General features: G+C 54.1%; 1 protein-coding gene across 1 annotated transcript; it reads right to left on the reverse strand.

The window, feature by feature from the left end:
• Positions 1-4,092: 4,092 nt before the first annotated feature.
• Positions 4,093-14,519, reverse strand: Mmab (metabolism of cobalamin associated B). Its single transcript, XM_051161707.1, has 9 exons — positions 14,325-14,519; positions 13,217-13,278; positions 10,994-11,087; positions 8,985-9,042; positions 7,973-8,045; positions 7,628-7,725; positions 7,319-7,383; positions 5,959-6,018; positions 4,093-4,185 (listed from the first exon to the last, which is right to left on the reverse strand). Exons 1-9 carry the CDS (start codon positions 14,441-14,443, stop codon positions 4,098-4,100), a joined length of 717 nt encoding a protein of 238 aa, XP_051017664.1. The 5' UTR covers positions 14,444-14,519; the 3' UTR covers positions 4,093-4,097.
• Between the last annotated feature and the right edge of the window lie 170 nt (positions 14,520-14,689).

The following is a 14,689-nucleotide window of genomic DNA, read 5'->3' on the forward strand; positions in this document are numbered from 1 at the left end:
AGAATAAATGCCCCTTAGCAACATATGTCTGCTCGACCCTTCCAAGGTGATCATAAATAAAGGCACCTACTAGCCTGGGAGGGATGCGGCCATTACAGATGGCCGGTGAGGAGGACCAGAGGGCCTGTGACCTGAGATCAGCCATGGGCAGCTGCTTCTTCAGGGCCAGCAGGCAGAGGTGACCTTGCACCCTGGGTCTGGAGTCACCAGGAATGCTTTTGTGTCACTTTGAACTGGCACCTACTTTTCTTGTTTCCCTTGGAATGGCTGCTTCCTGCTGGGACAACCAGGGTCCTCTGGGAACTTTTCAATTTTTTCCTATTCTCCTAGAGAAGCAGCCCACCCCTACTTAATTACCAACCATATCCTAATGGCTAACTGCCTGAGGAGGCCACCCTGAGGAACACAACAGGCTTTGCTGCCACCACAGCAAAACAGGTGTAGTGCGCTCCCTGCGCAGAGGTAAACAGGCTAAAGGAAGATCCGGGCTCAAGGCCCAGAGTGGCCTCTTATGGCATGGCACCAGCAGCCATGGTGCCATTTCCCAGGGCCCCAGTTTCTGTACTTGTAACAAAAAATGTTAGCGGCAGCCTGCTGAGGTTGCTGTGGACAAGACGCTCTCTCACTTGTTTGTCCACACAGATGTTTACGGGCACACATGCATTATGCATGCGTAGAAACCAGAGGACAATTGTGGGAGCCTGTCTTCTCCTTCCCCGGGTGTCAAACTCAGGACAGCAGTTCTGTGGTAAGTGCCCTTACCTGCTGAGCCATCTCACCAGCACACAGTGTGAAGGTCTGCAAAGCTCTGTGGCAATAGCCTGGAGCTTAGAATGTGATTTGGGGATGGCTACAACAGCCACACAGGCCAAGCCCACGAAGTCAGCCTCCAAGCCCAGGGAGTTGATGTCATTCTGTGACAAAGACAAGAGCGACTGGCGCGGTGCCGCACGCACCCTGCTAATCCCAGCACTGGGGTGGGAGGACCTCAAGTCCTCCTGGGCCTGCCTGGGCTACACAGCTCGAGGTTAGAGGTGAGAAAGGTGCGATTTGAACTGAAGTTAAGAGTAGCTGCCAGGCCCTTGGTAAACATTCCCTAATTAAGCTCTCCCGGTGAGCACAGGACCTGAAGGCTGTCATCTGACCAGTGACCAGACAAGTGTGAGGAGATGACCAACGTGTTTGGGATTTGGAAGCTGGGACGGAACAGGGCTGGTCTCAGGCCTGCGTCCAGGGAAGCCAGCATGAAGCTACAGGCTGCAGATCACTCACTGTCCTTCCAGGTCTGTGACATCAGTGGTACCCAGCTGCCTCTCTCTCTAGCTGCAGGCCTTCAAGGTTCAGGCTAATGTGAACCCCTAAGTAGCTGCTGGAGGAAGCTGCCCCTGGATCTGCACTTAGCTCTTGAATAGGGTATTTTATTTTATTTTTTATTTTTGGAGACAGGGTCTTGTTATGTTGCCTGAGCTAGCCTTAAATTCCTAGGTTGTTCAGGCAATCTACCTGCCTCACCGCCCCCCAGGTAGTTGGGACAGCAGACATGTGCCAAGTGCCTAGTTTGCATGGCAGCGTTAACCTTGGGGTTACACGACTTCTAGGGCGCACGCAAACTCGGCAACCAACCTAGAGAGTGTGCGCAGCTTTCTCCAGGATTCCGAAGGTGACAGACCATGGCTTTGTGAGCTCCAATTCCACAAATGACGCAAGGCTCCCAGACCCCCAGCCTTGCCTGGATGAAGTGCCATCTTCCAGGAGGGACTCGGAGATCAGCTCTAGGTCGTGACACTAGAAGCCACACCCCCTAACAAGACCCAAAGGCAAACTCATTCCTCTAGGTGATCAAGACAGGACCAGCTTGGGCACAGCACTGCCAGCAGGATCTTCAAGCCCCGTCTGGGGAGAGAGATGAGCCACAAATCCTTCTGGGCACTGATTTATGTAGCATTCACACGGAATTTATTATACAAAGAATTTCATTCAATTAAACTTGAAATGCGCCTGGATTCTTAAAGGTTCTGTCGTGATGACTGGGACAGAGGATCATAAAACTGGATGGGCTGCCGGGAGGTGCCGGGGAGGAGGTAAGGGTGACATTGCAGCTGACAGGGGACTCGGAAGTGGGGACGTTTATCATTGGGATGTGCTACAAGTTCAGGCTCTGGAAATTACTCAGTGAAAAATGCACATTAACCATAGCCATGAAATATCAGTTAAGGGCAACTCGGCTGAGAAATGCGGCAGCATCTATTAGAGCCTGGCATCGCCTGCCACGGCCCAGGCTGGGATTACAATGACTGTCAGGTGCTGGTGGGCTTGGGGTGGGGGCGTCACGAGACCACAGCCTAGGCTAGTTCTGAGCACTGGCAGATGTCACTGACGGGGGCTCGCCCCTGGTAATGATGGTAAACGCTGTTCCGATGAGCTTGAACTAGAGGGCATTTGAGTGTGAGGTACAAGGAGGCAAACACTGAACAACGTCCTAAAACCCACTGAACTGTCCATTTTAAAAGGAAGAATTCTATGGTGGGTAGATCGTATCTCAATAACACTCCTACGAATTTTCAAAAAAAGATAGGAAGCTGCTTCCTGCAATATTTTCAAGGGTTAAATGAGAGAGAGGGGGGGGGGAGAGGGAGAGGGAGAGGGATCAATGATAAATGGACACAATTTAAAGAAACAGTTTTGCAGCTGCGTAGCAGGAAGCCCTATGAGGGTTGTGGGTGGTGTGCACAAGGCTAGGCAATGCTTGGTGCCGGAAATGGTGGGACCTACCCTGTGAGAGCCACCCAAAATTCTGGCGAGGGTGTTGATAAAAGTCAGGGCATAGGCTAGGGGCTTGGGTTGCTCTTTCCTCGAGTTTGTCCTGTCTTCTTTAGGAGGACCTTGAGCTGCGGGCAGAATGGAGGGACTGCTGCAAGCTCTTGGACACGTGGTTTCCCCAGCCAGGCAGAACAGCAGCATGATGTGCGAGCACCCTGGGTTCCTGCTTTCCGTTTCTGGTCCTGTGCGTGCAGCACCAACTCTGTACCCGATCCCTGCCTCACTGTGGCTGCAGTGGCACTGGACAGCACTGCCTCCTAGGGGTATTCCTCCCTCCCGGGCATCTGCCCTTTGGAGGACCCAGGTGACAGACAGCTGTCTGCCTGAAACATCAGCAGGAAGGTGGGACGGGCACTCGGCTGCAATCAAGGGCTGCTCACTGACCAACAAGGAGGGCAGCTAGAGGGGTCAGCCTGCCCAGGCCTAGCATGGAAGGCCAAACAGGTGCACAGTGAAGAAACTGCTGAGCTGAGTCTTTAAGTGTCTCAGACCTGCCCTTCCTGAGTTCTCGGGGCCGCCCCAGCCTTTCATAAATACACCTCTTCCCAAGGACACGGCTGCCACTGGCGATGTCATTTCACAGTGAGAGGACGCAGTAGTGACAAGTGGAATAAAACACAGCCCTGGTGTGGCTCACAGAAGCATAACCCAGCCAAGTGCGACACCGGAGAGCTCAGTCAGTCTGAAGACCTCATTTCCGCCACTGCCGGGACAAGGAGAGCTGCCCGCCTCGGGCCCTGATGGAGGAGTCTCCCAGCTGCAGGCCTGTGGACTTGCTGCTGTCTTTCCTCTACACTGTGGCAGTGATGGGCGGCTCAGAGGTGCCTAAACTCCTCAAGCCTGACGCTGTTCCTTTATAAATGTGACATTTAAAGCCCCGTTGACACAGGTAAATCACAATTACATTTCTAGGGGCCTCTGGTACATTCCAAGTCCTTGAAAAGCCTGAGTTGGCAAAGCTAGCTAGCGGTCGTGCGCTCCCTCCTCCCCCTCTCCCATCAAGTGCATGGTTCAAATCTCCCTCACGGTCATTCCCAATTCCAAGTGGCCCCTCCTCTTCGTAGCCTTCAGTGAATCTTTCCTTCCTGCAGTCCCACATCAGAGAGCACAGGCTGGGGAGCCAGCAGGAGTCTCAGAGGTCCCTGGAGGGAGGAGGGGGGATGGCAGGGGGTGTGAGGAGACATCGCTGACCTCCAGTCTCTTGGCATGACTGTTGTAAGTTCTCCACGGTCTCTCCAGAGGGGCCTGTGAAGCTGCCCTCACTGTTTCTTCATGTTTCACATGTCACGCTTCTTGTATATTTTTTCTTGGGCGCCCTCCTTCATGGCTGCGTATCTGGCTACGGTGAAGAGGTAATCGCTGAGTCTGGAGGGGCAGAGAGAAGCAACAGGAAGGACGTGAGGTGAGAGGCTGATGCTGGCTGGCCCCTGCCTAGCTAGCCTTCAGGGAGGAGGGGTGAGTCTCACATGCCCAGGAGCAGTGTGTGTGGCATGAGGGATGGTGGGGGCTGGAGGCCTCCCCGTGTCACAGGCTACTGCACACCCGGGGTGGGAGGGAGGCAGGGCTCTGGGCTGCTTCTATACTTTCCAATGGTGGGCATACTGCAACCGGAATCCAGGAGAGCCGCACCAGCCAAGCCCTATTCCAGGTCTTGACCTTGGAACCACCAACATTCTGGATTATTCTTTTGTTGGGGCTCTCCTGTGCATGTAGGGTGGTCAGTGGCATCCTTGGCCTCTCCATACATGCTATCAGTAGCACCCAGCACCCAGTATGACCACCCAAACTGTCTCCAGACACTACTATGGTCCCACCCGAGGATCAGTGGCCTGGAGTATTCTCATGATCAGACTCTAGTCCCCTAGTTCTTCGATGGACCCAGCAGTGATGCCGTCAGCACGAGGCCTCTGGAAGGGACAGGGACAGAGAATACGGGACAGTGCCACACCTGGCTGAGGTACTCTTGGGGGCTCTGTCCTAACCTCTTGAAGGCTCAAAGCAAGCATTCTTCACATTCTCCCTTCTACCCTGAGCCCAGCTCCACAGACCTGCCCTTCGGCTGGTGCCCTACTCCTAACTCTTGGGGGCCACTGCTGGCTACCAGAGGACAGCCTCCACCCTGACATTGCCCTGCTGAGCCTGTGTTCCTGGGACAGCAATGCACTGATTTCTTTCTTTTTTTTTTTTTTTTTTTTTTGGTTTTTTTCGAGACAGGGTTTCTCTGTGTAGCCTTGGCCATCCTGGACTCACTTTGTAGACCAGGCTGGCCTCGAACTCACAGCAATCTACCTGCCTCTGCCTCCCGAGTGCTGGGATTAAAGGCTGTATGCGCTGACTTCTTGATGACTCCCTGGAATCTGCAGGGCGGAGATGACCTGCCCTGATCCACACAGCACTGCAGGACTGGCAGAGTATCCTTAGGGTTGCTGCCTCTGGGTTAAAAAGAAGCCATCTCTCACTTGGCCTGGGTGACATCCCACCCAGGGGGAAAGAGAACCCATGAGGATACAAGCCAGTCTACATCCTGGGGGTAACACGGGACACCCCACAGCCAGACGTTGTGAGGTCACTTCCTGCAAAGCTAGGCAGCTCCTAGGGTGCAGCCCTGCCTCTCCCTAAGCCCTCCACTGGCTCCTGGGCTCCTGCCTGGCCCGCAGCAGCAGCACCTCCTCCAGGCTGCAGTAACCAGAGGAACAGCTGCTGCACAGATGCTGACCAGGGGCAACGCGCTCCTAGAGGTGCCTGGCTCATGGCAGTGGGGCCTGAGCTCAGCGTGGCCTGGCTGTGGGCCACCTGGGCATTTCGGGAAGAGACACTAGCTAGACGGGCTCAGCTCCCTGAGCTTACTGTTACCGACATCAAGCCCCTTGGCAGCAGTCTCCATGAACAGGCCCTGAGAACACCTGTCTCTTTGATGTATAGGAGGCTTGCCTCTGCTGGCTCTTACAGGCATATTTCCTAACCACGGCCTGACCTCAGTGTAGGGACACAACTGCCTGGCACACAGATCACTCATACACATACATGATGGAGGGTGGGTAGGAGGGAGGGAGGGAAGGAGCGAGGGAGGGCTTAGTCCTCCCCACTCTTAGGGCTCACTGCACTCTCATCCACCGACACCACACTCCACATAAGCACCTGTTTAAGAACTTTGCCACATTTGCATCCGTTTCTCCCATTTGGACAAGAGGCACCACACTGTGAAGAGAGGACACACAGTCAGGTTACACAGCAAGGCTCACGGGAACACACAGGAACCTGGGACATGTATCCTTGACTTCACTGTTCAAACCTAACCCTGACCAGTTACATACGGAATAGCACCTCTGCCTCAGCTGACTCCTTACCTTGGACATACACAGCATGGCCAGTGAAGAAGGCACAGCAGGCTAGGCTGAGGGTAGGCTGGCCAGCATGCCAACAAGCCTGGTCTGGGCTCCTCCGTGGGTAGGGCCTTCAAAGAAGGGTTTATTGGGTCTTCATCCCCAAGGAGCTACTAGTTCTAAGTTGTAATTCTAATTGCCTGGGGTTTCCACGATGGTTTGTGTGACCTTGGGATGGTCTGTTGGACACCACGGTGTGAAACATCTGCCCCACCCCCTGAGCTGCTTGATCCCTGCTGGCACTCTTCTCAGAGCCAGCCTTGGGTTGGGGGAGATGGTCCTACCCAAGACTCTACTTGGCCAGTGGCCCAGGATGTCTTGTGTCTCTCCCTGCCTGTGGGCATCTCCCCCTCAGCATGGTTTCTTCAGCGAGGTTCCAAATGCCCTGAAAGCTTTCTGGCAGGTCATTGGTGTGGTCGGGGCCCATGGGCCACTCCACTGTTCCCTGCTGCAAGCCCTGCTGATGTGGGTGACTTTGTACAAATGACTGGTGTTTTGGTTTTCAGGTTTTTTGTTTGTTTGTTTTTCAAGACAAGGTTTCTCTGTGTAGCCTTGGATGTCCTGGACTCACTTTGTGGACCAGGCTGGCCTCGAACTCACAAGATCCACCTGCCTCTGCCTCCCAAGTGCTGGGATTAAAGGTGTGTGCCACCACGCCTGGCTGGTTTGGTTTTGTTTTGTTTGTGGCCCAAGCCTTTTTTGTTACCCAGGATGCATCTGGGAATGTCTGGATCCAGGAGCCTTTTGTCCTTGTGATGTGGGTGCTTGTGGAAGGGGGACCCCAGCCACAGAATCTCACCAACCTGTTCCTGATTCCTGGGGAGTGGAACTGGCGTGAGGAACCCCTGAGACTGTGGACAGCTTCTACCTGGGTCTCCCCAACCACAGGGCCCTTCAGTCCTTTCGGCCAGCTTCTAGCAGGGTCCTCTCATGTTGTTCTCCCCACCCCCATCCTAGGTGGCTCTCAGGAAGAGGGAAAACTCTGTCAGGCTTCTAAGCAATACGCAGTCACCAATCACAGTCCCCTCTGCCACACACGGCTCAGGACGCGGCACAATGAAGACACCTAAGCTCAGATACAACGAGGCTCCTGCATTGGCCTCTGGGACCCTTACCGTCGCTCAGCTCGGCGGCACACAGCCCGGCAGAAGTGCAGGGCAGAACTGCTCTTGCCTCCAGACTGAAAGAGAACGTGAGTGTTGGCCACAATGGGCAGTCTCCTGCCTCTCAGAGCCCTAGCAGGCACACCTCTAGGGGCCTGTCCTCAAGTGGGAATGGCTAGGAGGGTCCTGGGGTGCTGGGGGATGGCTTTGTGGCTAGTAAAAGCTACCATGGGCCTCATGGGTTTCTGTCACTACCTGCCCCCACTGGCCACCCCAGGTGGACCCCACCGGCCACCCCAGGTGGACCCCACCAATACCTACGGGCAGAATGAAAGCTGTGAGGGGGGGAAGCTGGCTGGAGTACTTGTCAATCCACTGTTCCAGCTCCGTGATAGGCCCTTCCTCAAAGGCCGTGTGCCCTGAGGAGCCAAGGGCAGAAAGGCTGTTACTGTACGCACGCCACCAGAACACCAGGAAACACCCTCCCCTCTGCCTGCGTGTCCTGCCAACTGCTCCCATCAGCTTTGAGGATAACTTCTCTCCCAAGGCAGCAAGGATGTCTGCCCTGCCAGGGAGCTCTGGGGCCTAGGCTCCCAGCAGGCAACACTCAGGGGCAGCCCCCTCTCCCCAGGACCCTGAGAACTCCTTGAGCAGGCTGGGAATTACTTAAGTGAGCCTCCCTGGCTGAGGACCGTGGAGTGGCCAGGGCAGAGCCGACGTCCTGCAGCACACACTGGATCTGAGGGGGGACAAGAGGTGAGATGAAAGGTCGTTTGTGGTTGGCTGGGTGGAAACCATGCAATTATATGATAGCACGTGCAGAGGCACCATAGAACACGCTGGGGGAGGACGCGTACAGGGCTGTGAGAGATGGCGAACTGCCAGGGTTCACATCCAAAGGCAAACTGGCCTAACTCTAAGCACCGTGAGGCCCCCTGAGGGGCGTCTGAGGGAGGAAAGGGTCTGCTAAGCATTGGCCAAGAGGCACCTCCTTGGCCTGATCTACGGCTCCCGCGCACCTACACCCAGGTGCTTTTCTTCCCTTTGCTGACAGCTCTGGAGTTCTACTTGACTGGACCAAGAGACCAAATGCACCTGTCCTGAAGGACAGGACGTGGAGGGCAGTGGTCAGCAGGGCAGAGGGACTGAGGAAGCATGCCTGCCTATTCCTGGGACCCATATAGGCCCCAAGCAGACTACAGTGATGTTTGGGAGAGCCCAGCATCCCAAGGCGTTGTACAGTAATGCTGCTTCTGCCTGGCTGGCAGCTCCCTGTTAGAATGCAACAGCAGTGCCAAGAGGCCTGGCTGAGACTCACAGCTCCCGAGTGCATGGCTCTTCAGTGGGCTGTGGCCGCTCATGCTGGGTTGTTCTTTGCCAAGAGGCCATCCTGTGCCATGTGGGATACCTACGCACAGCAGCTTTCCCACTGCCAAATGGGACAAGCCCAGACTTCTTTCAGTATTGCTGAACACCCCCTGGAGAGCAGAGCCACCCTGTATACCTCACCCATCACCTCACAGACGTTATGTGTCCTTATTTCAGAGATAAGACCGTGCAGTTCTTACGTGTGATTAGCTACTGTGATGCCAAGAGGCAGTGCGCCAGGATGAAGCCTGCGACACCTCAGGCTACAGGGACGAAAGGCCCCATTGTGGGCTCAAACGATGTTGCTTACTTTCTGAAGCTCTTCAGCAAAGGTGTGGCCCCTTTCTGTGATCAGCTCCATGGCAAACCTGGGAGGACGAGGGAGAATTACCCCTGACAGAATGCTGTGGGAGCCGAAAGATAATGAGTGACAACAACCATGGCAGTCCTTCCTGCTGACACAGAGAACGCCACGTGGACAGGGCATTTGCTTCCTAAAGTGCTTTTCTTCTACTCACTATCCAGCCAGCCCTGCCCTCCTGCACTCGCCCAGGCTGGCCCTGCTGCTGCAGGAGGGAGCAGGTGACCTGGGGTCTGTCCGGCCAGCTGGAGACAAAGACTTGTGCTGTGCACCACAGTGCCAAAGTTAAGAATGAGGGAAGCATAGCTCGTCCTTGACGGTGGGGAAGAGGAAGAGGGTGGGGCTTTGAGGGATGAATAGGAGTTCCTTGGTAAAGTAGGATAGAAAAGGAAACAAACTTCCTAGAAGACAGGTCAAAAAACACAGCCCTCTCCTCTTGTCCCGGCAAGGCTGGCGGGAACAGGTGGTGGCACACTGGAAGGATCTTGGCAGGGACAATCTCAGAGATGTGAGCAGAAAAACAGGGACTGACGACCCATGGTAAAGAGTGACAAGAACAGAACCCTGGAGAGGCGAGGGAGGGGACACTGGCAGGAGGGGACACTGGCAGGGGGAGAAGTATACCAGGACCACACTCAGCTGACCAACTGTGTCTCCATCTGCTGGATTCCTCTTGTGTCTCCCCCCCCCCCCAGTGCCCGCTGCTGCCTCCCACCGCTGGACCCTTGTGGACCCAGAAGACCAGGACATCAGTTGTAGGCTTGGCAAATCTTCTGGTTGACTGACCAACCAGGCAGAGAGGCCAAGAGGCAGGAAAGGGATCAGGAGGGCCAATCATAACCAACCAGCCCATTGTCCAATCAGAACAAAGCACGCGCGTGCGCGGGTACACACACAGACACACATGCATGCACACACACACACACACACACACAGAGTCATGCATACAGAACACACACACACCACGACTCACTCCTAATGTCTCTGGAGAGGACCCATGCTGGTGGCTGGGACATCTCTCTGTCATTACAGTGTACTATGCCCCTGGCACCCACAACCAGGAGCCTGGAAGTTACCATGGCAACGATAAAGGTAAGTGTAAACAGCACTATTACTTGTGTTAAGTGCTGTCCTAGGGAAGATGTAGATTTATTAAATTGATTCGTAAGAACAGAGGGAAAGTACTGCCACGACCATTTCACAGAGCAGGAAACTGAGGCTCAGAACAGCTGCTGTGACCTGAGTCCCACGGCTGCTGAGGAGTGGTAGAGGAGGTAAGCACTGGTCGGCCTGATTCCTGCATGCCTAGGAGCACAGGGCCAGGCAGGACTTGAGAGCACGCTCGGCCTGTCAGTGCTCATGCCCTCGGCGTGGCTGAGCATGGCCACCGCACGGTCACCCTTGTGCATCTGGCCTTTCCCATCCTACGGTGCCAGGATGAGCCTGCTTCTGACCAATGCCACGGGACTGATGTCACCCAGGAGCTCTCCCCAGGCCCTGAGCTGCCCCAGGCAGGTGTCTCACAGCCTGGCTTCCACACAGGCCATCCCAGTTGGTTGCGGTTAGTTAGCTGAGGTGCAGCCAGCAAGCCCTGGCTTGAAGTAAAGGCGGGAACTAACCCTTCAGTATGATGTGTAGTCGGGGACGGGAGCCGCCCAAGGTTATTGAGTAAGCGTTCTAAACTTTGGCTCACTGTAGAACTCACGTTCACAAAGGGGCCATATCTGTGATGCACTCCAGGGACCTGAGCTCACCGCCTTCCCTCACTGTCTCCTGATGGCGCACATGTGCTCAGAACCAGGGATGGTGACAGAGGGACAGGTCTATAGCCGGTAGCCACATGGCACAGATCAGCCTATGCTACCAGCTCAAATAGAACCACCCGGGGCAGTCTCCAGGAGAATGTCACACAGATGACCCATGCAAGCCACATCAGGGCCCATCTTTGTCCGCCTTACCCAATAGCCGAACTTAATTCATCTGTGGTTCCCACAGCTTCAAACACTTGGTCATCTTTAGGCCTCCTCTCTCCTGTGAAGGTGCTGGAAAACCCTACGGAAAGATATGTAGCACATTAAGATCTGTGGGTTTTTTTTTTTTTTTTTTTTTTTTTTTGGTTTTTCGAGACAGGGTTTCTCTGTGTAGCCTTGGCTGTCCTGGACTCGCTTTGTAGACCAGGCTGGCCTTGAACTCACAGCGATCCGCCTGCCTCTGCCTCCCGAGTGCTGGGATTAAAGGCGTGAGCCACCACGCCCGGCATTCTGTGGGGTTTTTTTTTGGGAGGAGGGGAGTTGTTGTACGGCAGGAGCTGGAGAGATGGCTCAGTGGTTAAGTGCACACACTGCTCTCACAGAGGACCCAGATTCAGGTCCCAGCACCCACTTAGCGACTCACAACCACCCGTAACTCCAGTCCCAGGATCTGTCGTCTCCTTCTGGTCCCCACAGGCAGGGGCATGTATGTGGCACTTATGCACACATGCAGGCAAACACTGATATATGTCAAATAAAAATGAATCTTATAAAAAAGCAGATTCTTTTCCTGGTACACTTAAGATATTGATTTATTTTTATGTCATGTATGTGGGTGTTCTCTCTGCATGTGTATCAATGTGCCATATGCATGAAGTGTCCTTTGGGTCACCCCCATCGAGGGTTTCCCCCTTCTCGCCTGGCACGCTTTAGTTAAGTCAGGGACCACGAAGGAAGCCTGTTTAAGAATAAAGCACCTGGGGGCTGGAGAGATGGCTCAGAGGTTAAGGGCACTGACTGCTCTTCCAGAGGTCCTGAGTTCAATTCCCAGCAGCCACATGGTGGCTCACAACCATCTATAATGTGATCTGGTGCCCTCTTCTGGCCTGCAGGTGTACATGCAGGCAGAACACTATAAATAATAATAAATAAATAAGTCTTTAAAAAAAAAAAAAAAGAATAAGGCACCTGTGGTACGACGTTCTCTGTACTGAGGTCATCTGCTCTCAGCCCAGGTCCCAGGCCACTCAGACAGCCTGCTGCGTTCTTGTTACCTACAAAGGACTCCACAGAGCCCATCAGATGCTCACACTGTGGCGGTGACAAACCAGCCTCAACAAAGCAAAGTAGTGATGTCTGAGCAAAAGACACAGAAACAACCAGGCAGTCCGGCCGTGGTGGCGCACGCCTTTAATCCCAGCACTCGGGAGGCAGAGGCAGACGGATCGCTGTGAGTTCTAGGCCAGCCTGGTCTACAAAGCGAGTCTGGGACAGCCAAGGCTACACAGACAAACCCTATCTCAGAAAAAAAAAAACATAAACAAAATGTATTTTTTCTAATTATGCATATATGCACATGCACGTGTGTGTGTACACATGTGCACGTGCTGTGTGTGCGTGCGTGCATGTGTATACGTGTGTGTGTGCATGTGTATACATGTGCACGTGCCCTGAGGCCAGAGGCAATGGAGCCCTGTAAGCTGCAGCTATAGCAATGTGTGAGCCCCCCCAGTATGGGGATTGGGAACCAAACCCAGGTCCTCTGGAAGAGCAGTGCAGGCTCTTAACCCCTGAACCAATTCTCTCACCCCATGGCTCCGAGCTCTTAGATTGTGGCACCCTCTTTTTCTCTATCTTTTTTGTAGCTGCCAGGATTTGAACCCAGGGCCTCTAGGATCCTAGCCGAGTCCTCTATCTCTTCCAATTCTACAACTCATCTTTCCTTTGCTCATGGTAGCCTTTCAGTGTTTGCCTAGGCCGGCCTAGAGCTTGAGTCATCCCTCGCTGCTCTCGAACTCCTGACCCTCCTACCTCAGTCTCCTGAGAGCTGGGACTCCAGGCGTGTGCCAGCGTGCCCAGTGTTTTTTGCTTTTTTTGTTTGTTTGTTTGTTTGTTTTGGTTTTCCGAGACAGGGTCTCTCTGTGTAGCCTTGACTGTCCTGGACTCACTTTGTAGACCAGGCTGGCCTCGAACTCACAGCGATCCACCTGCCTCTGCCTCCCGAGTGCTGGGATTAAAGGTGTGTGCCACCACGCCCGGCTTCTTTATAACTTGTTTGGAACACTTAGTAATAGTTTGCGCATTTTTGCTTGTCACTTCACATCTATGACGTATATTCAGATCTGTCACGTGGCCACAACGAGGCCAGGGGAACTTTAAAGTGACGCCTGCTCTGTGTCTTGTTGCATTTCTCGCTTGTCCCCACCCTACCTTTGTCTCCTGTCTTGGTGTAAATCTTGGGGATCTTGGGTGCCTTCGAGGATGACTGTGGCCTAGTAAGAAAGAGACATGAAGACGTGGTAAGTGGTGACGGCGCACAGTCCGCACCGTGGTGAGCGATGCCCAGCTTGCTGCCTGCAACCTCAGCGGCACCATTTATCCCACTCCCAGATGGCAATGTCCTGTCACCCCTTGGCATCCCTTCAGGACAAAGTCCCGGGTGGGCCAGCTCTGCTTCTTGTCCACGTCGCCATCTGTACAGTGGCTGCCGTAGTGCACGCTCAGTGAAGACGCCTGCCAGACACTTATCAGAATAACAAACTGATTGCGCCACAGAGCCCTCGCTCCACCGTGGGCTAAGGCACTAGCTCCCGGAATGATTCTTCAGCGTCTTCCACACTCCCAAAGTTAGCCATGAACGACTGCATTCACTTCTCTGTAGCCCACAGAGACCCACCTTCCTAGGTCTCCAGGAAGGGGCAGGGCTGGGATTCATGCCCAAGACAGTCCTACTGTAAGCCAGCCCTGGACCACTACCCTCCCAAACTCCGACTTCTACCACAAAGTTAGGGCTTCTCGGGGAAAGAAAACTGGGCCTCTAGCAATTTTTAAGGTTTGTAAGGTCACAAAAAACGAAAAAAGTGTCAAAACGAAATTTGAAAAATGCTATTATGGTCCTTGCATAATTTAAATATATAGCTTAAAATTAAAAGTGACCTCACAGGGTGACCTCAAGTCAGAGGACTGGACAGGAAACGTTGATTATGAGTTCATGGTAGTCCGCAGGTTCTAAGGTCCTGGAAGTCCCCGGGTGTAATTTCAAAGTGTTATCATGTCTTCCTTAGATGATGCGATGTCTTAATTCTAAACCCAACAAATCTCTTCGGAGTCTGGACAAAACCTGTACGGACATGCCCTGCTCTGACTGAGCACAGCTGGACTGCGTTACAATTTGTAACGAGAAATCATGGCCTCTGACGCCACGGTGCCCCCGGTGACGTCAGGCCACAGAGATCACGTCATCAGTGTGACATAGCCGCAAATATAACACAACCATTCCTCCCATTTGTTGGAATTTCCCTCCCAGCCTGAAACTCACCTGTCTCCGTCTTCCCCGCCCTGAGGGCCGCGACTCTGGAAACGGAGACACAGCAGCAGCCTGCAGGCGCCGAGATGCCCACGCAGGCCAAGGCGGCCCCCAAACATCCACACCGCCATGCGTGGGGCAACGCGTACCGGGATGACCCGGCCAGGCACCCGTCCAGGCCCGGGGATGACTCCGCCCCGCAGCCGGCCGCGCCACCTCTCAATCGCCGTCTCCTATTGGCCTGCGACGCTCGCACCAGGGCGGAGCACTCCCAGGGACTTGTTTCCCATTGGATCACGGATAGAAAGAGGCGGGGAAATCCGCGTTTGTTTGAGATTTCCATTGGTCGATGTTCGACCCAATCCGTAAAGGGAGCC

Source organism: Acomys russatus, chromosome 19, assembly GCF_903995435.1.
Source record: "Acomys russatus chromosome 19, mAcoRus1.1, whole genome shotgun sequence".
NCBI classification, from domain to species: domain Eukaryota; kingdom Metazoa; phylum Chordata; class Mammalia; order Rodentia; family Muridae; genus Acomys; species Acomys russatus.

What these genes read in the sequence shown, in the direction of transcription:
- Mmab (XM_051161707.1), bottom strand. Translation starts at nt 14,443, where the DNA reads ATGGCGGTGTGGATGTTTGGGGGCCGCCTTGGCCTGCGTGGGCATCTC. An exon ending in CACCAAGACAGGAGACAAAG is followed by an intron (nt 11,088 to 13,216) that starts GTAGGGTGGGGA and finishes ATCTTTCCGTAG; the next exon opens with GGTTTTCCAGCACCTTCACA. An exon ending in TTGCTGAAGAGCTTCAGAAA is followed by an intron (nt 8,046 to 8,984) that starts GTAAGCAACATC and finishes GTCCCCCCTCAG; the next exon opens with ATCCAGTGTGTGCTGCAGGA.